General features: G+C 40.3%; 1 protein-coding gene across 1 annotated transcript in view; it reads right to left on the bottom strand.

Moving 5' to 3' along the window:
• The window catches only part of pcsk5a (proprotein convertase subtilisin/kexin type 5a), a 34,704-nt gene extending 18,056 nt beyond the window's left edge, over positions 1-16,648 (bottom strand). The window contains exons 1-24 of the mRNA XM_044096185.1: positions 16,640-16,648; positions 14,601-14,681; positions 14,268-14,408; positions 13,898-13,974; positions 13,565-13,653; positions 13,288-13,460; positions 12,984-13,190; positions 11,506-11,606; positions 11,288-11,391; positions 10,842-10,962; positions 10,374-10,562; positions 6,444-6,580; positions 6,189-6,311; positions 5,914-6,016; positions 3,870-4,060; positions 3,540-3,624; positions 3,039-3,142; positions 2,785-2,923; positions 2,487-2,602; positions 2,066-2,168; positions 1,464-1,600; positions 482-682; positions 256-324; positions 32-74 (exon numbers count right to left, since the gene is read on the bottom strand). Coding sequence (XP_043952120.1) covers positions 32-74; positions 256-324; positions 482-682; positions 1,464-1,600; positions 2,066-2,168; positions 2,487-2,602; positions 2,785-2,923; positions 3,039-3,142; positions 3,540-3,624; positions 3,870-4,060; positions 5,914-6,016; positions 6,189-6,311; positions 6,444-6,580; positions 10,374-10,562; positions 10,842-10,962; positions 11,288-11,391; positions 11,506-11,606; positions 12,984-13,190; positions 13,288-13,460; positions 13,565-13,653; positions 13,898-13,974; positions 14,268-14,408; positions 14,601-14,681; positions 16,640-16,648 — 2,843 coding nt within the window. The remainder of the gene's footprint in view (positions 1-31; positions 75-255; positions 325-481; positions 683-1,463; positions 1,601-2,065; positions 2,169-2,486; positions 2,603-2,784; positions 2,924-3,038; positions 3,143-3,539; positions 3,625-3,869; positions 4,061-5,913; positions 6,017-6,188; positions 6,312-6,443; positions 6,581-10,373; positions 10,563-10,841; positions 10,963-11,287; positions 11,392-11,505; positions 11,607-12,983; positions 13,191-13,287; positions 13,461-13,564; positions 13,654-13,897; positions 13,975-14,267; positions 14,409-14,600; positions 14,682-16,639) is intronic.
• Between the last annotated feature and the right edge of the window lie 2,733 nt (positions 16,649-19,381).

Genomic DNA, 19,381 nt, shown 5'->3' with positions numbered 1-19,381 from the left:
CACGCGGCAACAGCGAGGCACACTGCCTTACTTGTAAAAGCCCTCAACGCAGGACAGACAGTGTCTGGGGTTATCTGTTGAAAGCACAGAAAAAAACTCAGCTCTCTTTATTATATAGGAATCGTATGAAATGACACCCTGTGCACTTGGGTCTGCGTATATTGACATGGCAACTTCATCTTCTGAACGTTTTCATTTCTAGAAAAAAAAAAAAACAGAAAAATACATGACCACTGCTACTGAACTGTGACTTACACAGGACACACTTCCTGCAGCCTTCCTCGCAGGGCATGCATTCTTCGTAATCTGGATCCTCCACCTCCCCTGAGAGTACAGGCAGCAGACAAAGTGACAGGAAGGGGAAAAAAACAATCAGAGCAGAAGGCTTAGAAAGAACTGAGGGGAGGACACTACGTGATCCAAGGTCACAAATTAGACGTCTAGAGATCTGCCTCATAAATAATGAAGTGACCTTCTCTACCTTCTCCACACTCCAGCTTCACACACCGCCCATCAGACACGTAGAACGAGGAGTTGCACTGCAAGCAGTGGTTTGGGCCGGAGCAGAGCTGACAGTTTTCCAAACAGGGCTGGCAGGTTCTCTTACTTGTGTGGTAAAAGGTCTCAGGACAGGCGTCCAGACACTGACCTTGATGCAGATAACGTTCCACTCCAAATTTATCTAAAAAAAATTAAAAATAAACATTAAAAATACACTGGTGAATGAAATGTTGATTTAATTAAATGCCCCCTCAGTCATATTTTGGTGTCTTATGTGTTTGATCAATCAGAACAGCTGCATATGAATTTGGAGTGAACCTTTCCTCTAATGCACACGTGTCAAACTCAAGGCCTGCTGGCCAAATATGGCCCCTCCGTAGCTTTTTATGTGGCTCTCTAGACTCCAGATTACATCAATAAGTCCTTCCAGTTTTCCACAATTCTGCAAAATTCAGACACAATCAACAAATTTCCAGTTTTTTTCAGATTTTACTTGCAAGTTTTCTCAAAATTGGTAAAAAATGTTGAATCCCTAACTGATACGGCGAGTGATAAAGAGTCACATTTATCATCATACATTACTGCAAATATTGTCAAAATTCCTAACAAACATTTCTAAAAATTCACCACATAATCTGCAGTTTTGATTGCAAAAAGGAAAACAAAAACAATCATAAAATTCCAGAGGAACAGCTATCTATTAATATTTTCAGTTTAATTGGTTTTATCAATATATTCTGGCACAACCGGCCCTTTAAGAACATTCCGATTTTTGATATGGACCAAAATGAAAATGAGTTTGAGACCCCTGCTCTAAGGAGACAACTGGATCGAACTGTGCCAGCAAAGGCTAAAACAAATGCTACACAGAGGGCAGAGATTCTTATTTTTATTTTCAATTTGTCAGCCATCTGTTCAGCACACATGCTGACACAGAATGGTTTTCTTGCATTGTCTCCTACCTGTGTCACAGCTGGTACAGTTGGCAGGCCCTGCATCCATACATGTGGCACACGTGTGGTCACACAGGTGACACTGTCCACCTGAGCGGTACTTGCCCTTTGCACATTCCACCACGCAGAGCCCCTCTTCCAAAGCTCTGTAGCCAGCGAAGGGCAAAAAAACAAAAAACAAAGACAAATCAACACATATAAATTATGCCTTTGTTAATGAGCTGAGCTCATTTACATCCCAGCATGCACCATATGGAACATTTACACAGATGTAACTGAGTCCGTTAAGAAAGATGAGGAAGAAAAAGACATTAACATAGTAGCTCAAATGAAAGGTAACATGAGGTAATTATTTGATGTTTAAGTAACCTGTTGATATCCAATAATGTTCACTGATTCTGATTATATGAATAATATGATGACCACTAATACATGGTTTCATAATAATCTGCTGTAATTTCAGATTACAGTGTTTAAAGCTGATGTAGTTTTAAGTACTTGGCAGTATACTTGTGGTTTATTTGAGATTTGTATCTACTTCTAAGATAAAGTAGGTGGAGGGATTCACTTCCCCTTTTACCCTGAATCTAAAACAGCCAAGTGTAACTCACCGTGAAGAGCCACAGCTGATGCAGTCCTCTCTTCGCGGCCCTGTGCACCTCAGACACGTTGCATCACATGCGCGACATGCCCCATCACTGCCCTGATACTCTCCTGACAGACAGCAACAGAAGCATGCTGACTCAGAAATGAATAGACGTCTGAGGCATAGAGGAAGGCTTAATGTCAGATGCAGAACAGAGAGGGAGGCATGTAGGACCAAATGGTTCCACATTTAAACAAATATTTAAAAGGCGCCACACTTTGCATAATCTCAGTGGTGTTTGCAAATGTGTTAAATTAACTGGACTTTATTATTATTATTTTTGCCTTAAAAACATCAGAAAAGCGAGGGGGGGGGAATACAACAAGCTTTATTTTCCAGGAGCTCTGAGGCCAACATGTAATAGAGGAGGGAGATGGTTGACTGACCATCTGTGCACTCAGTGTTGACAACACACACTCCCTCCTGGAGGCGGTGACCGCTGGAACAGCTGCTGCAGTTCTGCCAACTCGGCCCGGCACAGGTGAGGCAGCTGGAGTCGCACCTGAGGAGAACAGCACAGAAATTCAACACAAAATGCAGGGAAATAAGCTTCCCACTCTCCATACAGGCGCGCAACAACAACACACTCGGAGCACCAAAGCAGGCGAGCCAACCACCAGATTAAGGCCTGCCGTCAGCCAATAAACAAACCACCCACACCTGAACACACACCAGTAAGCTCACCTCCTACATATCCCGTGGCCATCCGCTATCTCTGGGCTTGGCTCTGTGGCGTAGAAGCCAGCGCTGCAGGAGGACACACACCTCCACTCCTCCATCAAGAAACCTTTTGCACAACGGTTGCACGCCTCAACACCTGCCGCTGATGCCGCAAGAGGGGAAAAAATGCTCTTAAATTGACTAATATGTCAAATGTTTTTTAAAATGCTGTTATATTTGACTCAGATTGCGTCTGTAAGCCTTGACCCCGTTCTCACCTGCGCAGGTAGCGCAGGCCTTGTGACAGGGCTTGCATTCGTCTTCCTGCGCGTCGTGGTAGAAGCCGTCATCGCAGCTCCGTTGGCACCGGTTCCCCTGCAGACTGGAGAGGGTGTAGAGAGCATGTGGCACCGTGACACACTCAGCCAGTCATGTGACACCACAAAACGTGATTCATCGCCTTCATATTCGCAGGTTCGCTCCTCCAACCCACAGCACGCCACCACAAGTCCTCACCAAACTGAGTCAGTGAACGCCGCATTCCGGAAACTTCTAACTACGCGATATGTTGTTTTTTGTTTTTCAGACAGCTTTATGCTTTCCAGTATTGATTATGCAAAATCCAAAAATTATTTTCTCTCATTTGGGTAACAGGCGAGCGACAGAGTTATAAAGTACTGTAGCCTGGAGCATTTACACAGGGAGCATCAGTTTTCTCATCGGAGGGAGCCGTGTTTACCGAGGAGTTAATTCAAGCATCATCAGAGAATTTGTTTCACCTTGTGCCTGGTTTGCATTCTGTGCAGATGCTGTATGAGGTGCACTTCAAGCACTTTTCACTGCATTTCTTGCACAGATCTGTGTCTGTGGGGGGACAAAAAAAAGACAACAAACAAAAAAAACAATGGCTATTAGAACCAGAAATCAACCCATACTCACACACACACCTCTCAACCACAGTTACAGCAGCTGACTGTTTATTAGTATGTTTCATTTCTGCTGAATGAACAACGAAGTCTGAAAAGTTCTGCCAATGGCGTCCTTTGTAAATATTCCGAAAGGCAAGGAAAACAAAAATAAACTTTTGAAAGACAAGTCAAAAGTCCAACCGTGGTCCAGGTAATAGTTATCTCCACAGGAGGCTGTGCAGGTATCGGTTCCCTCTGTCAGGTGATGACCAGGAACACAAGAGGTGCACTGGTTGCTGCGACTCCCGCTGCAGCTCGTGCATGAGGAGTAGCACCTCTTGCATCGCCTACGGTCACCCCAGAACCCTTGGGGACACTCTGAGACACACAACCTGATGGACAATCATGAAGATGAGAAGAAATACACCTGAGTCTATTGGCTCTGTGGCGAGTACTTTCAAAAAAGCAACACTCGACGGCATTCAATATCAGCCAAGTTGGTTTGTTGACAATCAGTAATGTCTTAACTATAACACTAGCACATTTTTATTTCTTTTTGTAATACATCAGAGCTAAAAAGTTTAATTTACATAGAATTGAAGATTGTTTTTGATAGACATTATTCTTGTTTGTTACGTGCAGTCAGAGATGTTAAGACTCTGGGTTTTGGTTGGTTTTTCTTTTCATTTTATTTAGCTTTATGTTTTAGTTCACATTAGTTTAGCCCTTCATGGTCCTTTTGATATCGTTATTTGAGGTATTTGGTGTAATTAAAATGGTCTTATTACTTTCCTTATTTTCAGTCATTTATATTGTTTCTGGTTAGGTTTATCCTTTAGTTACCTTAGATTCTGTCCTTGTTTGCCTGAGTCCATGTCAAGCCTTCTTTAATGACTAAAGTTTAAATCTATTTTATCCGTCTAGTTATTTCTTATTTTAGCCTCCCTGCAGTGTTTCTAGTAATGTTTATTTCTTAATTTCATCACCTTAGGTTCAGTTATTCTTCCATGTCCGAGTCTATGTATATCTTCCTTTAGTAATTCTAGTTAGGTTATTTCTTAAGTCCTTCTAGCTCTCCCCGTAGCGTTACTAGTTCTTATTTTGTCACTTTAGGTTCAGTTAGTCTTTCTTTAGTAATTCTAGTTAAGTTATTTCTTTGTTTATATCTTCTAGTTTCTCTAGCTCTATGTTCCTGAGTTCTTATTGTTGTTAGATCAGCCTTGTTTCTATTTAGGTCCGATTATGGTTTCCCTCATATCTTTCTCTCCTAGTTCATCAGGTTTTCTTTACTCTTAGTGTCTTTTGTGTTAGTAGTAGTTTTCAGCTGCCCGTTTCCTCCCTTTTGTGTTCCCAGCCGATCTCCTTAGTTTCCCTGTGCCACCTTCTCCCCGCCCCTCAGCCAGCTCCTGTGCCAACTACTGCAATCGCTCTTCTCATCTAGCCACTGTTCCAATTACTACCTCCCAGTACTTAAGCTCCTCATTTTCAGTCACAACTCGCCAGTCCGTCTTGTTACCCTGTTCCCCACGTTGCCAGTCATTGCCTATGTTATCCCTCGTGTCTCCTGTTTCATTGTGATTTGGATTTCCTTCTTTTCCCTGTATTTTTGGTAGTTTATTTTCTTCATTAAAATAACATCCACATAAACTACGTCTACTGCCTGCTGCGATTGGGTCCACTCCTACACACATCATGACAGACGTCCTCTAATCAGCCTGCTCAAGTCAAACGCTTTGACGATGAAGCACAAGTTAGGTATCAAGTCTTTTGCAAAAAAAAAGATCTTCAAATAGGTTAAAAGTCAAATTCAAGACCGAAGTCTTAGTACAAATCCTGTCTCAAGTCATTAACCACAAGTTCAAGTCAAATTTCAAATGTTTTCAGTGCTGAGACCAAGCTAAGTCTTAAAAACTTTTGCCTCAAGCGCATGTGACTGAAACTTGCTTTTCAAACAAATCTTCTGCCTAAAACAATTTTGTTTTAAATGTTGTTTATTTACATCAATGTCCTTAAGCATAATTTAACACTTTGCCATTGGTGGATCTCCAGCCATGAAGGACTGAAACGGCAGGAAGCTGATATGTCATTATGCCCTGGATGCACACATGAGCTTGTGTGTGTTTTTGTGTGTGAACGATTCACAGGTCAAAGCTAAGTGGTTTTAAAATTAATAAAAAAATTATAATGTTTAGATACTTACCATCTGCATCCACTCACTGTACCAGCATTATGCAATCATGCTAACCTTGAGTTGTTCTTGAACTTGAGAAAAAAGTGCAGACATGTGACACACTGCTGTGGGCCAGGCCCGTCACAGCCGTCGTCACTGCATTCTGGGTCACAGGGTCCTAAAGTAGTAAATACTCTCAAAATGCAAGCACAAAACCCCTTTTGCATTGTTTTATTATGTGTTCTGGTAAAAAATGGAAAAAACAAAACCTGATAACCTGTAATCACATTCTGACATGACAAAGCTCATAACGTTGCCGTCTGAAAACCCTGAGTTAGGACGTGACTCACCGTCGTATCCTTCTGTGAGCTCACTATCCATGGAGGGCTCTGCTGATCGGACTCGCCGATGGCGCATGTGATACGGCTGCTCTGCAGTGCCATAAATCACCAGAGACCACTTCTTCAGTATCCCTGTGAAACAGCAGAGAGAAAGAAAAACAAGTTTGTCCCCCGAGGCGGGCGCCGTGTTTCAGCTGCCTCCCCTTGATGTTCTGTGTAAATAGGTCTCGCAATGAAGAGATGCTACAAAGAGAAAGAACAAACCTAATTCAGCGCTGTCTCGCTTCCGAGAGCGAGTATCGTTGATTTTCAAAGTCCATTCCCCCGCCGCCTGCTCCCCCCAGGAATGAGCTGTCATGAATTCCCAGTTCTGAAATCCCTCAGTGGAGTTGTCGAGAGGCCTGGAGCAAAACATTGCACAATCATGAGCATACAACTACTACCATCACTAATTAAGACATGTCTTTAAAGCAACATTGTTTAATTAATAGGGTATTTAATGTGTAATTTGTTCCCCTGGTTGGATTATTGCAAAAAAATATATATATATTCTGCAATAATCCAATATATATATATATATATATATATATATATATATATATATATATATATATATATATATATATATATATATATATATATATATATATATATATATATATATATATATATATATATAAATGCTTTTCTTATGATCTGAAAAGTTTTGCTTCTTTATTTTTGACAAATACCATACCATACCAGCTTTATTTATAAAGCACTTTAAAACAACCACAGTTGATACAAAGTGCTGTACAATCCAAAAACAAAAACACAACAAAATAAGAATAATTATAATTAAAAGTAGTTTAAAAACAAAGACATACACTTTAAACTAGATCTCACTGGTGTTGAAAGCCAAGTTAAATAGATGGGTTTTAAGACGAGCTTTAAAAGCTTTAAAATGTCAAACAAATGTGAAGGCTTCAGGACATTTGAGAGCCTGTGTTGACTGGACACTTTTTACAGGTCAATTGAAAAGCAGTTTTATATTTGTGGAGTAAGCATAGGTTGTTTTTTTTTTCTCTCTCAAAATCAACAAAATCAAGAGTTTCAGGCTATTTTCACAGTCACACCTCCCAACTATTTCAACATTTACTTTGAGTTCTAGGTTCTGGTTGAGTTACTCTTGTGATTTGCTATTTAGCTTTCTGTGTGTCTTTCGCGATTTGATATGTGATATGATCTTTTTTCTTAGTTTTTAAGTCTTAACAACAACTTGAAAAGATTCATGTTGCTGTTTTAAAATGACTGCTGGTATTGTGGCACTTGCAAATCAAAGTTTTTACTCAGGTGATGCATGTTATGAAACGTTTGGAGAGAGTCTGGACGAATCTATTCGAGTGTAAATCCAACAATTTCATCCTGAAATCGTACTGTTCATTAATAATCTGAGGCAGTATGAGATTGCTCATTTCTGACTACATGCACGAGGATAAAGAATAATTTAGAAGATAAATATAAAGTTTTAGATGAAAAAGAAATAAAATCTATAAGCAGTAGCTTGTATTATGAGCTCAGCAGGCGCACAGTCCCACCAGGTGTTTGCTAATTTCTGCTGGCTAGTCTGGAGGAGCTGGGAGAGGACTGCTCTGTGTGGTGGAAAAAGGTGAAGCTCGGTCTGCCTAGGTGTTTTATACAGCTCAATGGTTGCCAGGGGTCATTAAAGGATTTCTCAATCACTCATGAAAGAATCAGCGCAACGCTCCAGGTATTTTAGTGACGAAGGAATAATATTAAAATATGATGCAAAGCGCAGAAAAGTCTTTTTTTTTTTTTTTTTTTTTTTTGGGGCCTGCCCATAGCAATGCATAAGGAGAGCAGTGACTGACTTGCGAAGCAAGTCAGTCACTGCCTCCATGCATTGCATGGCAGGCACCTATTGTTCTACACCCAATAGAACGTCTCTTTAAGTATTATAATTATTTATTTTTCTTCCGTGACCGTTAATGCGGCTCGTACCGCTGCGAGCCCATCCACAAAAGTGGTATCAAAACGTGCGGCTCGAACCCGGCATTGGAGCTATTACTTTTGGTGGGATTTGGAGTTACCATGGCGACGTAAAAAGCAAAAAACGACCCCAAAATCACTAACGAGCTCACCAGGTGCATCTCTAAATGCGTCAAGGGGACGAGGCAACCAGTAAATCCTGAAAATACCCTATTTTTGAGGATTTTCTGTGTCGTCATAACTTCATGTAGAAACGCCATTCAAACTTCATTTTGTAGATACGTCCGTGATCTCTTTTAAAGTGAAGACAGCACGTCAATATGTATTATGGTTTGTCCACAACTTCTTTCTAAGCGACCCAAAGTTTTTGATTTTTGGAAAAATCAGAGTGTGAAGGCCACTCCGCTAGAGTGAGAGTCAGAGCGACATTTTGACCCCAAATCATTTTTTAACTCGCCCTCACGCTCACAAATATTGCATGATTGGTATCAAACTTGGTCATGACATTGATACGCGTGCCTGCTCCGGTCAAATGTTTTAAAAAATTATCTAGCGCTTACAGTTTTCTCTCCAGGTGCTTCAGAGCAAAGTCATGCGCCAGGGTAGCAGACAGATCTCACTGATTCACTTCCATGTATTTCTGAAAAATTACAGACCTTGGCACACACTTTTTTTATCTCATCGCTGTTAATACTGTGAGTGAGGTAGAGATATGAATGGGGACTATGGCGAACAAATAGCCCTCTCATATGCTTCAAACGGTTTTCGAATATGTATTACGGTTCCCGAACGGGAAACTGTTCTTTGCAATGCTTTTTTTAGTCAAACTGGCTGGCTCAAACAGAGAATTGTCTCCCCCTGGATGTCTCACTCACAGCTGGCAGAGAGGATTATTTACCATGGCAACGGAACCCAGAGCAGGGAGAGCTGCTGAGGACTACAACACGCATCACTGTAGTTCGAACTACTAGTTCAGTTAAAACAGAGGAGGACTGAGCTGGCCTTTAGAAAAACTTGCTGCTATGGGCTGTATATAACTCATTTAACCCTGTCACTGTTACACATGGGATGAGTTTGGCCCTTTGAAATGAAGCTTACTGAAAATTTCAAAATAAAAGCCCTTGAAAATTTTTTACATCAGGTCATTGCTTTTTAGAGCTTTATATGACTGATTTAATCCAATGACTGTAACACATGGGATGACTTTGACCCTTTCAAATGAAGCTTAACAAAATTTCAAAATAAAAGCCTTGGGAATTTTTACATCATGTAATTTTTTTGGCTTTATGTGACTGGTTTATCCAAAGCACTCTTACACATTGGATTAGTGTGGGCATTTAATATGAAGCTTACTGCAAATTTCAAAATAAAAGCCTCAAAATGCCCCTCTGGACAGTGCACGCGAGGCGGTGCAGTGATATCATTCTGCATTATCTGTTTATCCGAGGTTAGGGAACTGCCTTGCGCAGCAAGGCAGTTTATTAGCATTAGCCTTTTAGCTTAAATAAGCTATTTTCTATTTTTCAGACTTATTAGCCATGTTTAGTATACTTAATGGAGTAAGTAAATGACAGTAAACATTCTAATGATACCCCACATGCTACTGAAAGTATTTATGCTTACATTAGCATATTTGCTAATTTTAGCTAATACACTTACTTTATCATACTGAATGTTGCATGTCCAGCTTACTTAACATTCTTGTGATTCTCCACATGCTATTGATTACATTGCAGCTTTCTTTAGCATTGATGCTAATTCTTAGCATCACAACGCTGGGTCCAAACCGACGGGCACACTTTGGCAGGCCCCAGTTAAATTTCTTCAGGAATTTTCTAGTTTACATAATACTGCCCTTTTAAGTGTTCATGTTTCTTATTCATGATGCATTCAGTTCAGTTTAGAAAAGGACAAGCTGAAAATAGGAAGCTTGCCAGGAATTAATTTTTCGCGGAACCTTCCCAAAAACCGGCTCCTCTGGAATAACATTTGAGCCTCCCTACTTTGCTTTTCCAGGGGTGTTTGCCAAAATTGACTTCTCCCATGGCTGCCATCTGAAGACTAATGGTATATAAGCAGTGAATGCTGAGCTGCAAACAAATACGTTTCCACCCTCAGAAATTCCCTCCCTACTCTTACCCCATCCAAAGTGGATAAGGTTGTGGTGGTAGCACAGTAGTTTGGATGGAGCAGCCCCCTTGTTACCTGTGAGCCAGCAGCTGTGACACAGTGCCTGCAGGTGACGTGAGCGTGATGGAAAGGTCGCCACGACGGCTGTGAGTGATGGTTACGCGGATGACGACGTGCTCTACATAAACAACTTGCCGCGAGGCCGCGCTGGAGCAGCCGGTGGTCTCATACGCAGACGTCAACACTGAGCCAGGATGAATAATTCTGTACGAGACAGACAGGAGGGAAAGAAAGAAAAAAAAAAGCAAACAAGAAAAAAACAAAACATAAAGCAACACAGTAAGCACCAGAGATGAGAAAGGAGGCGGAAAACAAGAAGCGAGTTGAAAATGAAACAGCACAAGAGAAAATGAAGCTTATAAAAGTGCGTGAGAATCAGCATGTGAACTGAGACAGAAATAGATGAAGTGTGATGGATGAGAAGAAATCAGGGGAAGCCCTGACTCAGAACAAAGAGCTCTCGCAGAGTTGTTGGTGCGTTACCTGCTCAGCTGGATGGCCTCCTCCTCCACACACTCATGCTGTGCTGGGACTTGTTTCCAGCGCTCAGCCTCCTTCACCATGCTCTCAGCATCCAGCAGGCCAAAGCCGTACAGGTGGCTCACTAACAGACAGACATGCACACACAAATACACAACACATTAGCGATGGGTAGGGAGGGCACAGAGGCTTCTAAAAGATTTCCCGTCCCCCCGAGACTCTGTGGGCGTTTATCGCTGTTCTGCTCTCTGTACCTCGTTAGTTTTCAAAACGCTTGCTGCTTTATGGCTCTCCTAAAAAAAGCTAAAAGAACATTCACTGAAACATCAGTCTCGGCTAATCTTTTCTCTGAGCGTTGTAAGGATTTCATGCGGAAGACATCATGTGTTTTTATACCAATATCGGCAAAAACTCTGGGAAAAAAAAATATAACAGAGATGTGATGTTACCTTTGTACCCAGCTCCATTATAGTGCCAGTCAGGAGCAACAAGATGATGAGCTTTTGATGTACGGACGATAATGTGCTGCACATCCCTCCAGGTCAGGAGAGGGCTATGAAAGGTCAGATAGATGAAAACAGAATTGTCTCAGTAGCTATTATAGCTACTGATTTAGACCCTTTGGTCCTGGATATGTGGATGTGTTGTGTGGCATGGAGCTGCTCACTTGGCCTCCAATGTAAGAGCAATCACCCCAGCAGCCAATGAGGAGGAGAGGGACGTTCCAGACAGAGTCCTGCTGCATCCCTGCTGTGGTCCGAGGGTTATCTGTCAACAACAAAAGCACTAAGTGAAATGATAATAAACTGAAAAGATTGTTTCTTTTGTACCATCATCATTCTGGATAATGAACCTTAAGTGCCGCAAATGAAACCACATGAGATTGTACGGCTGCTTTTGTTGTCCACTTTTTGGTTATGACACAATTTAGTGTTTCTGTTTGAAAATACTCACAATTCTGTGTAGTTGTTCTCGGTCCGTCAGCTTCTCTAATACCTAAATTCACATGATCATTTTCTCAAGATCATGGTTTAAAATGTGTTAATTTGGCTACACCATCAAATAGCATTAGCTCTTGTGGTCAAAATTTGTGACTTTCATTTGCTGACATTTAGGGTTTCTGTTGTCAAGGGAACATGTGTTAACAATCTTACTGAGGCTGTATGCATGTGAAAGTCTTTAAATGAGAACTGCTAATTCTGATGACGTTAAACAGCACTGTGAATTCACAGTGAGTAAACGGCTGCTGCAAAGTGGGAGTCTTCCAGAATAAACTTTAGATACATCATTCAAATCTATTTCCACCAAGGATATAGATTTGGAGGATATGGATTTCCACCTCTGTCTGCTGTGAGTTTGCTTTAAGCATAACTTAAAGATTATGCAGAATGGTGTCTGCACACTTGGCTTTTTTGGCACCCCATAGGATCGCGCTCCAGGCAGGACGTGAGTCCAGGTGTTTTGCTTACAGGGACAGCAAAGCTGAGCTCAAACTTTTGAAAAGAAAAAAGAATAAAAAACTTTCTCTCACTTTTGATGTTTCTCATTGTAGATGTAGCAGTTATTTATTTAAATGGAGACTTCGAAAGCTGGTGTTATTGGATAGATTTGCGATTGTAGCATACAGAAAGGCTGACTTTGAAGTTCTTTAAAACTATCACAATGAAAGGTAATGGACTCCTTTCCAGTCACAGATACTGTCAGAAATTTTGATAACAAAAGATCTAAATGAAGAATAAAATACATTTTATGTATGACTGAAGAAAACAGGGGATTTTTAAATAAGCAGACAAATTTTAAATTATGAATAACATTCATGTGCGTTGCTAATTGACATATTTTTTTGTTTAGTTAAACAATAATCAATGTGGCTCCAGTGGAATGTGATTGATCTCAGTAAGTTTGAGTGTTGTACTACCTCTTAGTGAATTTTCAGGCTATGCAATACTTTTAATCCTTTTAAGATTCTTCACTTGGTTTCCTTGTTGTTGATGGAGCAGTTGTTAGTCCTATTACCTCTCATCCATAACCTCAGGTTCCTTTATTTTTTCCCCTCATATAACAGTCAGTATACAGCGAATCAAATTCAGTGACTATCTAAAGGCTGGTCCCTGAGATTTCATTCCTGATGATTTCTGAGCTCACCATCCTCTTTGTCTCTCCACCACTATACGCCGCTGCCAGTGTGGAGGAGCATTGTTCCAGGTGTTCTGGCCGGACTCCACGGCGACTGACGCTGCTCACAGAAATGGTGTGTATGCTGTTGCTGTAGCCATCACAGGAGCAGTGATCGCCTGCTTTCCCTCCATTTCCTGAGGCCCAAACGAAGATTGAGCCCCTTCCATGCCGGCCCTGTGGCGAATTCAAGAAAGAAGCCAACGCTTGTAAACTATCTATAGTAGAATAAAATGATTTAAAGAGGAATAAACGCTCACGCTCTTTCTCTTACAGTTTCAACAGCAGTCTGTAAAGCGAGACGAGCAAGGGGTCCAGGTCCCTCTAAAGTGGCTCCGTCATCATCTGGCCCCCAGCTGGCTAAGTATATGTCAATGTACTGTGGCCTGAAATTCAGTGATACAGCTTCCACAATATCTGTCACGTCGCCTCCCAGCATACGAATGCCTACAGGTAATTTTGAGGCAAAGAAAAAAGAAAATGCTTGAATCTACTGCAATTCCTCAAGAAGACCTTCGAAATGCTTCTTTGAAGCCTTGTCCTGGACTTACCTCCTATGCGTGCGCGGAATGAGACTCCGACTGTGCACAGAGAGTCATTTGCGGATGCGGCCACCGTCCCTGCACACTGAGTCCCATGGCTTCAGAGAAAGGAGGAGCACATCAGAACATGAGGTTGGATGCATATGCATGAAAAGAAGACAGAGTATTTCTGTCACATCAGTGCCGGGACAAAGCTAAATTTTCAATTTCCATATCTATACATGCATGTAATTACAGAGAGAGAAAAAACCCAAAAAAACTTGCTTTAATTAGAGCTGGTGTTATGATGGGCACGCTGCAAAGCACAAGGAAACGTCAAAGTTAGAGGTAAGGTGTACTCACAAGTCGGCTGAATTCTTGGAATATTTTGGAGTCGGGTCTTGATCTTGTTCGTTTACATCACAGCTGGCAAGTGGGTCCTAAATCAAGTGAATAGTAAAAAGCAGCACATAGCAGCTGCCAGCAGCTATCTGTCTCTGTTTCATCAGACAAATCACAAAGAGCATTATTCACCAGCCCACCACACAGCTAAGTGGATCAGACATTTAATGTCAATTCCAATACTCTTAACCGGCCTTTCTAAACCTTTGGCCCGCGAGCTCCTGACTGCAATATCTGTCTCGGCTCCTTGCTCTTTCACTTAAAGCTCTGTCAAATTGCTTATGATTAATGTCCCCATCCTGAGAAGAGCCTCCCATCCCAGGGCACTTACATAATTTGGCTTCAGATCTGGATGCTCTTTCTCAATGCCATCATCTAGGACAGACACCACCACGCCCTTCCCGGTGTAGCCTCTCCTCCAGGCCGCTGCAATGTTCATACCAGTCTGGCAGCCACTGGCCTCACTACAGCTCTGTCAGGCACACATTAGCATATTCGACTTGGATTATTTTTCTGGCTTTAGTTGGTTTTGTTTCAGAAACAAACAAAGAGGGGAAAAAAAGTGACATACGGTGTACCACAGGTCGTTCCCCGAAGGCCAACTAAAATGCATGTTGTGTTTGAAGGCAGACTGATGAATTGGTGGTTGAAGATTCCTTCTCACCAGGTCATGACCACAGAGGCGACTTCTTCTGGAGGTCCTCTTTACTCTCTTTAAGACCGCCTGCTGCTGGAGCCATTCCACCTGAAAAGCAACACGGGTAATTAGGACAGATGCAGACAATTGTTCTATCTATTTTACAGAGAATATCTCTCCTTTCTGTGTGTCTTCCCTCTGTCCTCCCTCATTAAGTCACGGGGTAAAAAAAAAAAAAAAGGACCAGTGCAGACGTGTGAACGTTTCTCTCAAAAAAATATTAAATGACATCATCTCTTGCCTTGTCTACTTGCCTTGTTTTCATAATTTTAAACTTGCAAACAAGGCAGACAGAAATAAATGATGTAAACAACAAGGGGCTCAGCCAGCAAAATGTTGGGTGGGAGAGTTGAGTCAGCATGACTATAATAATTTTTTGTGACATCATGACCACGCTGTACCTTTTCAACACATTTCTCAGCAGCTACAGAAAAAGAAAAAAAAATGTTTTTGAGGAGGAACACACACTGCTCCAGACAGACAACAACCTCAATAGATGCTTTTCAAGGGATTAAGGCCGAAGCTGAAGGCTTGAGGCAAGAGAGCTTTCATTCTGTTCCACTTTTTGTGCAAAAAAATAAAAATATTTGTTAGGGTGACTCCTGTTTTCCTTTTTTGGCATTATTCCAGTCCAGTCCAATTTTAATGTTTTTTTTTTTTTTGTACTGAAAGTGTTGCACAGCTTAATGCAGCACTAAAGGTCAACAACATTACAAAGGCTTACAATGAAGATGAATATGCTTAAGCCCCATAATCAGGTGAACTTATTCTGGTACACCTTAGTACACCCCCGCCCCCCAAAATAAATTAAATAAAATGCTGACATTAATATTTCAAAAGAGTCTTCCATCTGCATTGTATCACGTTACTTTACATTTGGCTCCTTTGCAAGGTGATTTGTCACTTCTTTGTTGAATTCAGCCGAACGATTTGCTGTCTGCTGGTGACGGACGCTGTAGTAACCCTTCAAGTCTCCAATCTGGTGAAACAAATAAAATCCGCTTAATAAAACCTCTCTTTTTCCAGATAAATGTCCTGCTCTTCTCCAGGCTGTGTTCTAAACAGGCGCTGAATAATTAAAGCAGTTGTTGGTGTCTTTCATTCGGTGGCTACCTGACACCTGTGATAGTTTTTCAGGTAACTGCAACATGAGCCATGGGACTCGAGCCGCACTGCTGTCTGAGTTTACCTGAAACGTGCACACTCGGACAAGATGATGTCAGCAGATTTTTTTTTTTCAAACTCTTTTATGCTTTATTAAAAATAAATAAATAAATAATCATTGGCTTGCCATTTTTCACAAGAGAGACGACATAATTGCCTTAATTTATTCCCTTGTGGCTCTGTTGGTAAATTTACTGAAATTTCTTCTCCTCTGCCTAGCTGTATTTAGCTTTAATTGAGTGTTAAGGTGCATTTTACCTTCAGCAGATCCAAAACCTGAAACTTTCATTACAGAAGCCAACTCGAGGGAGTAGTTGGCTTCTGTAATAGACATAGACATAGTTTATTTATTTGCTTTAATACATTATTTACATAGTCTTGCTGTGGGTCTCAGAACCTTACATAAAACAGTGATAAAGTTCAGGATTTTATTCCCATGAGGATTTTATGCTAAGCAACAATTAATCTTTGATGGTGTGAACACGAGGTGGGGAACAAATTTTGATTATTAATAGTGGCGCTACTTTTTCCCTCAGCTCCACAAACGTCTGTATTGTTTGAACAAAGATATTATTATTATTGAAAATCTTCATTATTTCAGTTCTTCATAGATCTAAAATAACGCATTCAGTTCCTATCCAGACATTCACAAAAAGAGAAATGTTTTGCCTCTTTAGAAAAATGTGATAAAACATTTGGATTTTATGCTATTCTTTTACATAATACTGGAGAGTTATTGGAAGGTTTTGTCTTAATAAAAATGTGTCAGTGATGTAACAGCTGCTTCTTTCATGGTAACTGAGTTAAGCAAGAAAATATGCTTTGCATTTCAGCACACTCACCTGACCCATGTTTGTGAAGCCATATTTCTCTGCTATCCTCTTCACAGACTCAGGGTCCCCTCTAACTTTTATCGCCCAGTCATTGGTATAAATAGTAGCGTGACAAAGCTGGAGGAGAGTTCCCATCCACAGGGTGAACAAATGTCCCATTACTGCTCTGATCAATTGCAGCCTCCTTCCTGTCGAAGATTCATGCGTTGTTCCTGCAACCGGTTTGGCTAAATCTGCTTCTCATTGCTGAGAAAAAAGAACAAAACACAAATAGAAGCCTCCTCTCAAAGCCCTGAAGGAATAAAGGGATAGTGGCCGACTGAAGCTGTCAAGTCTCGACTCTGGTTCACTGGCAGAGATCACCTATCAGATTACTTGAACATGGGACCTACGGATTACCTAATCATGTCAGCTCCATTGAATGACCCTTCCTGTATGTTGCTCTACACAGTGTGCAATTTCGCTGCCCTGTTCTGGTTCAGTTTTATCAGACTTTCTGCATTTTCAACCTACTTTCTGATGAACCACAGAGGCTTAAAGGTCTGTTGTAATGACAGCTAATTTAAAAATAAAACCTTCACATAATCTGTTTCATCTCTTTATTTCACTTGCTCTACTGTTAAAATTATTCCAACACTAGTTGATACATTTTTAAATTGGACTGATTCTGGTTCATATAGTTAAAGAAACAAATTCATAATCTGCAATATTCACTGTAGAAAGACTGAACCCTGTGCATAGGGTTTTCAAACTTCCTTTTATTTTCATCACATTTCTATGTTTATTATCATTATTGTTTTCTTTTTTTTTTGGCTCAACACATTTAGTCTTGGCAGCATGGTAGGCTGTGAATTTATATCCCTGCTTTTGGAAATTTGTCATTTAAACTAGGTCAGTCTGAAGCAATCACAGGAAAGCCCTCCGTGCTACAAAAGAAGAAGCTGTAGAGTTAATACATTGTTTAAAGATATGTATATTTTTAAAGAGGGGGAAAAAAGTATTGTTACAATCAGACACGGCACCCAGATAACTTGAAACGTTTAGACAGACATCTGTGAAACTACACTGAAGATAGGAATTTATTTTAGATATAGACTTTAGTGAGCCTCATTAATAAAAGGTTTCTGTGCTACCAGAGCTAAGTTTATGATTATTTTTTGTTTATGTTTCCCTCCTTCAAATCCAGTGTGCAACAACTTATATGTACCACTTTTGTTCACAGAAAAGTGTTTTATTTATTTATTTATTTATTTATTTATTTATTTATTTATTTATTTATTTATTTATTTATTTATTTTTTAAATAATGTAATCAAGTGCATTTTTGCACTTACAAGCAGCTTGGTGACATTGCAAAACATTTCATTGTTTATCCACAAGTTCACATATGAAGCCTCATTGGTTCAAGGTTCCAGAAACCATTCCTGAATGTAGCATATGGGAATGAACAACACATTTGGGAAACAAGGCTTCTGCACTTTAAGAAGCAGCATGGAGGTTCAAATTTATTTGCACCTAAAGGCAGATAACATCTATTTAATTTGAAAGCTGTATTTTACTATACTTAAAGCTGTCTGTTTGTATCTGAATGATGCCCGATAAGCCACGTCATGATTATCTTTACTTTTAGACATGGTAAATGCTAAGCAGCTAACTTTCTGTCCCGTGACCGAGAGTCGAAGTGTTGAGAAAGTCTTTACCTTAAGCCAGTGTTTCCCAACCCTGGTCCTCAAGGCAAACTGCCCTGCATGTTTTAGGTATTTCCTTGCTTCAGTGCAGCTGATTTCAATTGATGACTGATTAACAGGTGTTTGTTGAACTGCAATCAGTTGAATCAGGCACATTAAAGCAGGGAAACCTCTAAAACATGTAGGACAGTGTGCCTTGAGGACCAGGGTTGGGAAACACTGCCTTAAGCCACCTGACAGAGCACAGCAACAAGTAGAGTTGAACATGTTTTCTGCCTCAAAACAGTTAGTTCTTTATAACGGGGTACATGTTATTACCAGAAACTAGACAGTGTTCGGCGTCTAGTTAGCTTTAGACTGAAATAGCCCAAACTGGAAGATGTATGTGTAGAGTTTGTGTAATGAATCTGCAGATGCACTTCGACTTGTCTAGGTTGCATTTGCCTCTTATTTTCTAACTTTTGAAACAGAATATTTAACAGCTAACAGGATAAAGATTATAAAGAACATATATTAAGTGGATGAAAAGTTATTGTTTGCATATTAACCCATAAACTTATGCAAGATTCATTCTTTAATTAAACCAAAAATGTGTGTTTTTTTTTTTAAATAAATCTTTTATGTATTCAAGAAATGTGATTTAAAGCATTCATTTTAAAGTTGTTTGATTTTATTTATGTGCACTTTGCACTCTATTAACTGGCTGCTCACCGTAACTTTTACCATTTACACTTTTCTGCTTGCAACCTAAAACAAATGTTTATTGTTTTTGGTCGAGATAAAAGCTTTTTTTTTTTTTTTTAAATCTTCTGTTATAAATATTACTCCTCAGCCATTAGATGAGTTTAAAGTGGGAATTAATTTTCCCCATCACTGACAACAAGCTGTCCTGGCCTACAGCCTCAAAGCAGCAAACATGAGGTTACTTTCCCTGCTGGGATGATATTTTCATCATGGCATATATTGTCCCTGTTATGTTGTTTTTATTTGTCAGTAGAAGGGGATAAATATGGCTAATATTCAAGACCTTTCCTCTATATGATGTGCTGATAAAATGCCATACT

Source organism: Gambusia affinis, linkage group LG17 (assembly GCF_019740435.1).
Source record: "Gambusia affinis linkage group LG17, SWU_Gaff_1.0, whole genome shotgun sequence".
NCBI lineage: Eukaryota > Metazoa > Chordata > Actinopteri > Cyprinodontiformes > Poeciliidae > Gambusia > Gambusia affinis.
This window is presented reverse-complemented; position numbering and strand designations above follow the sequence as displayed.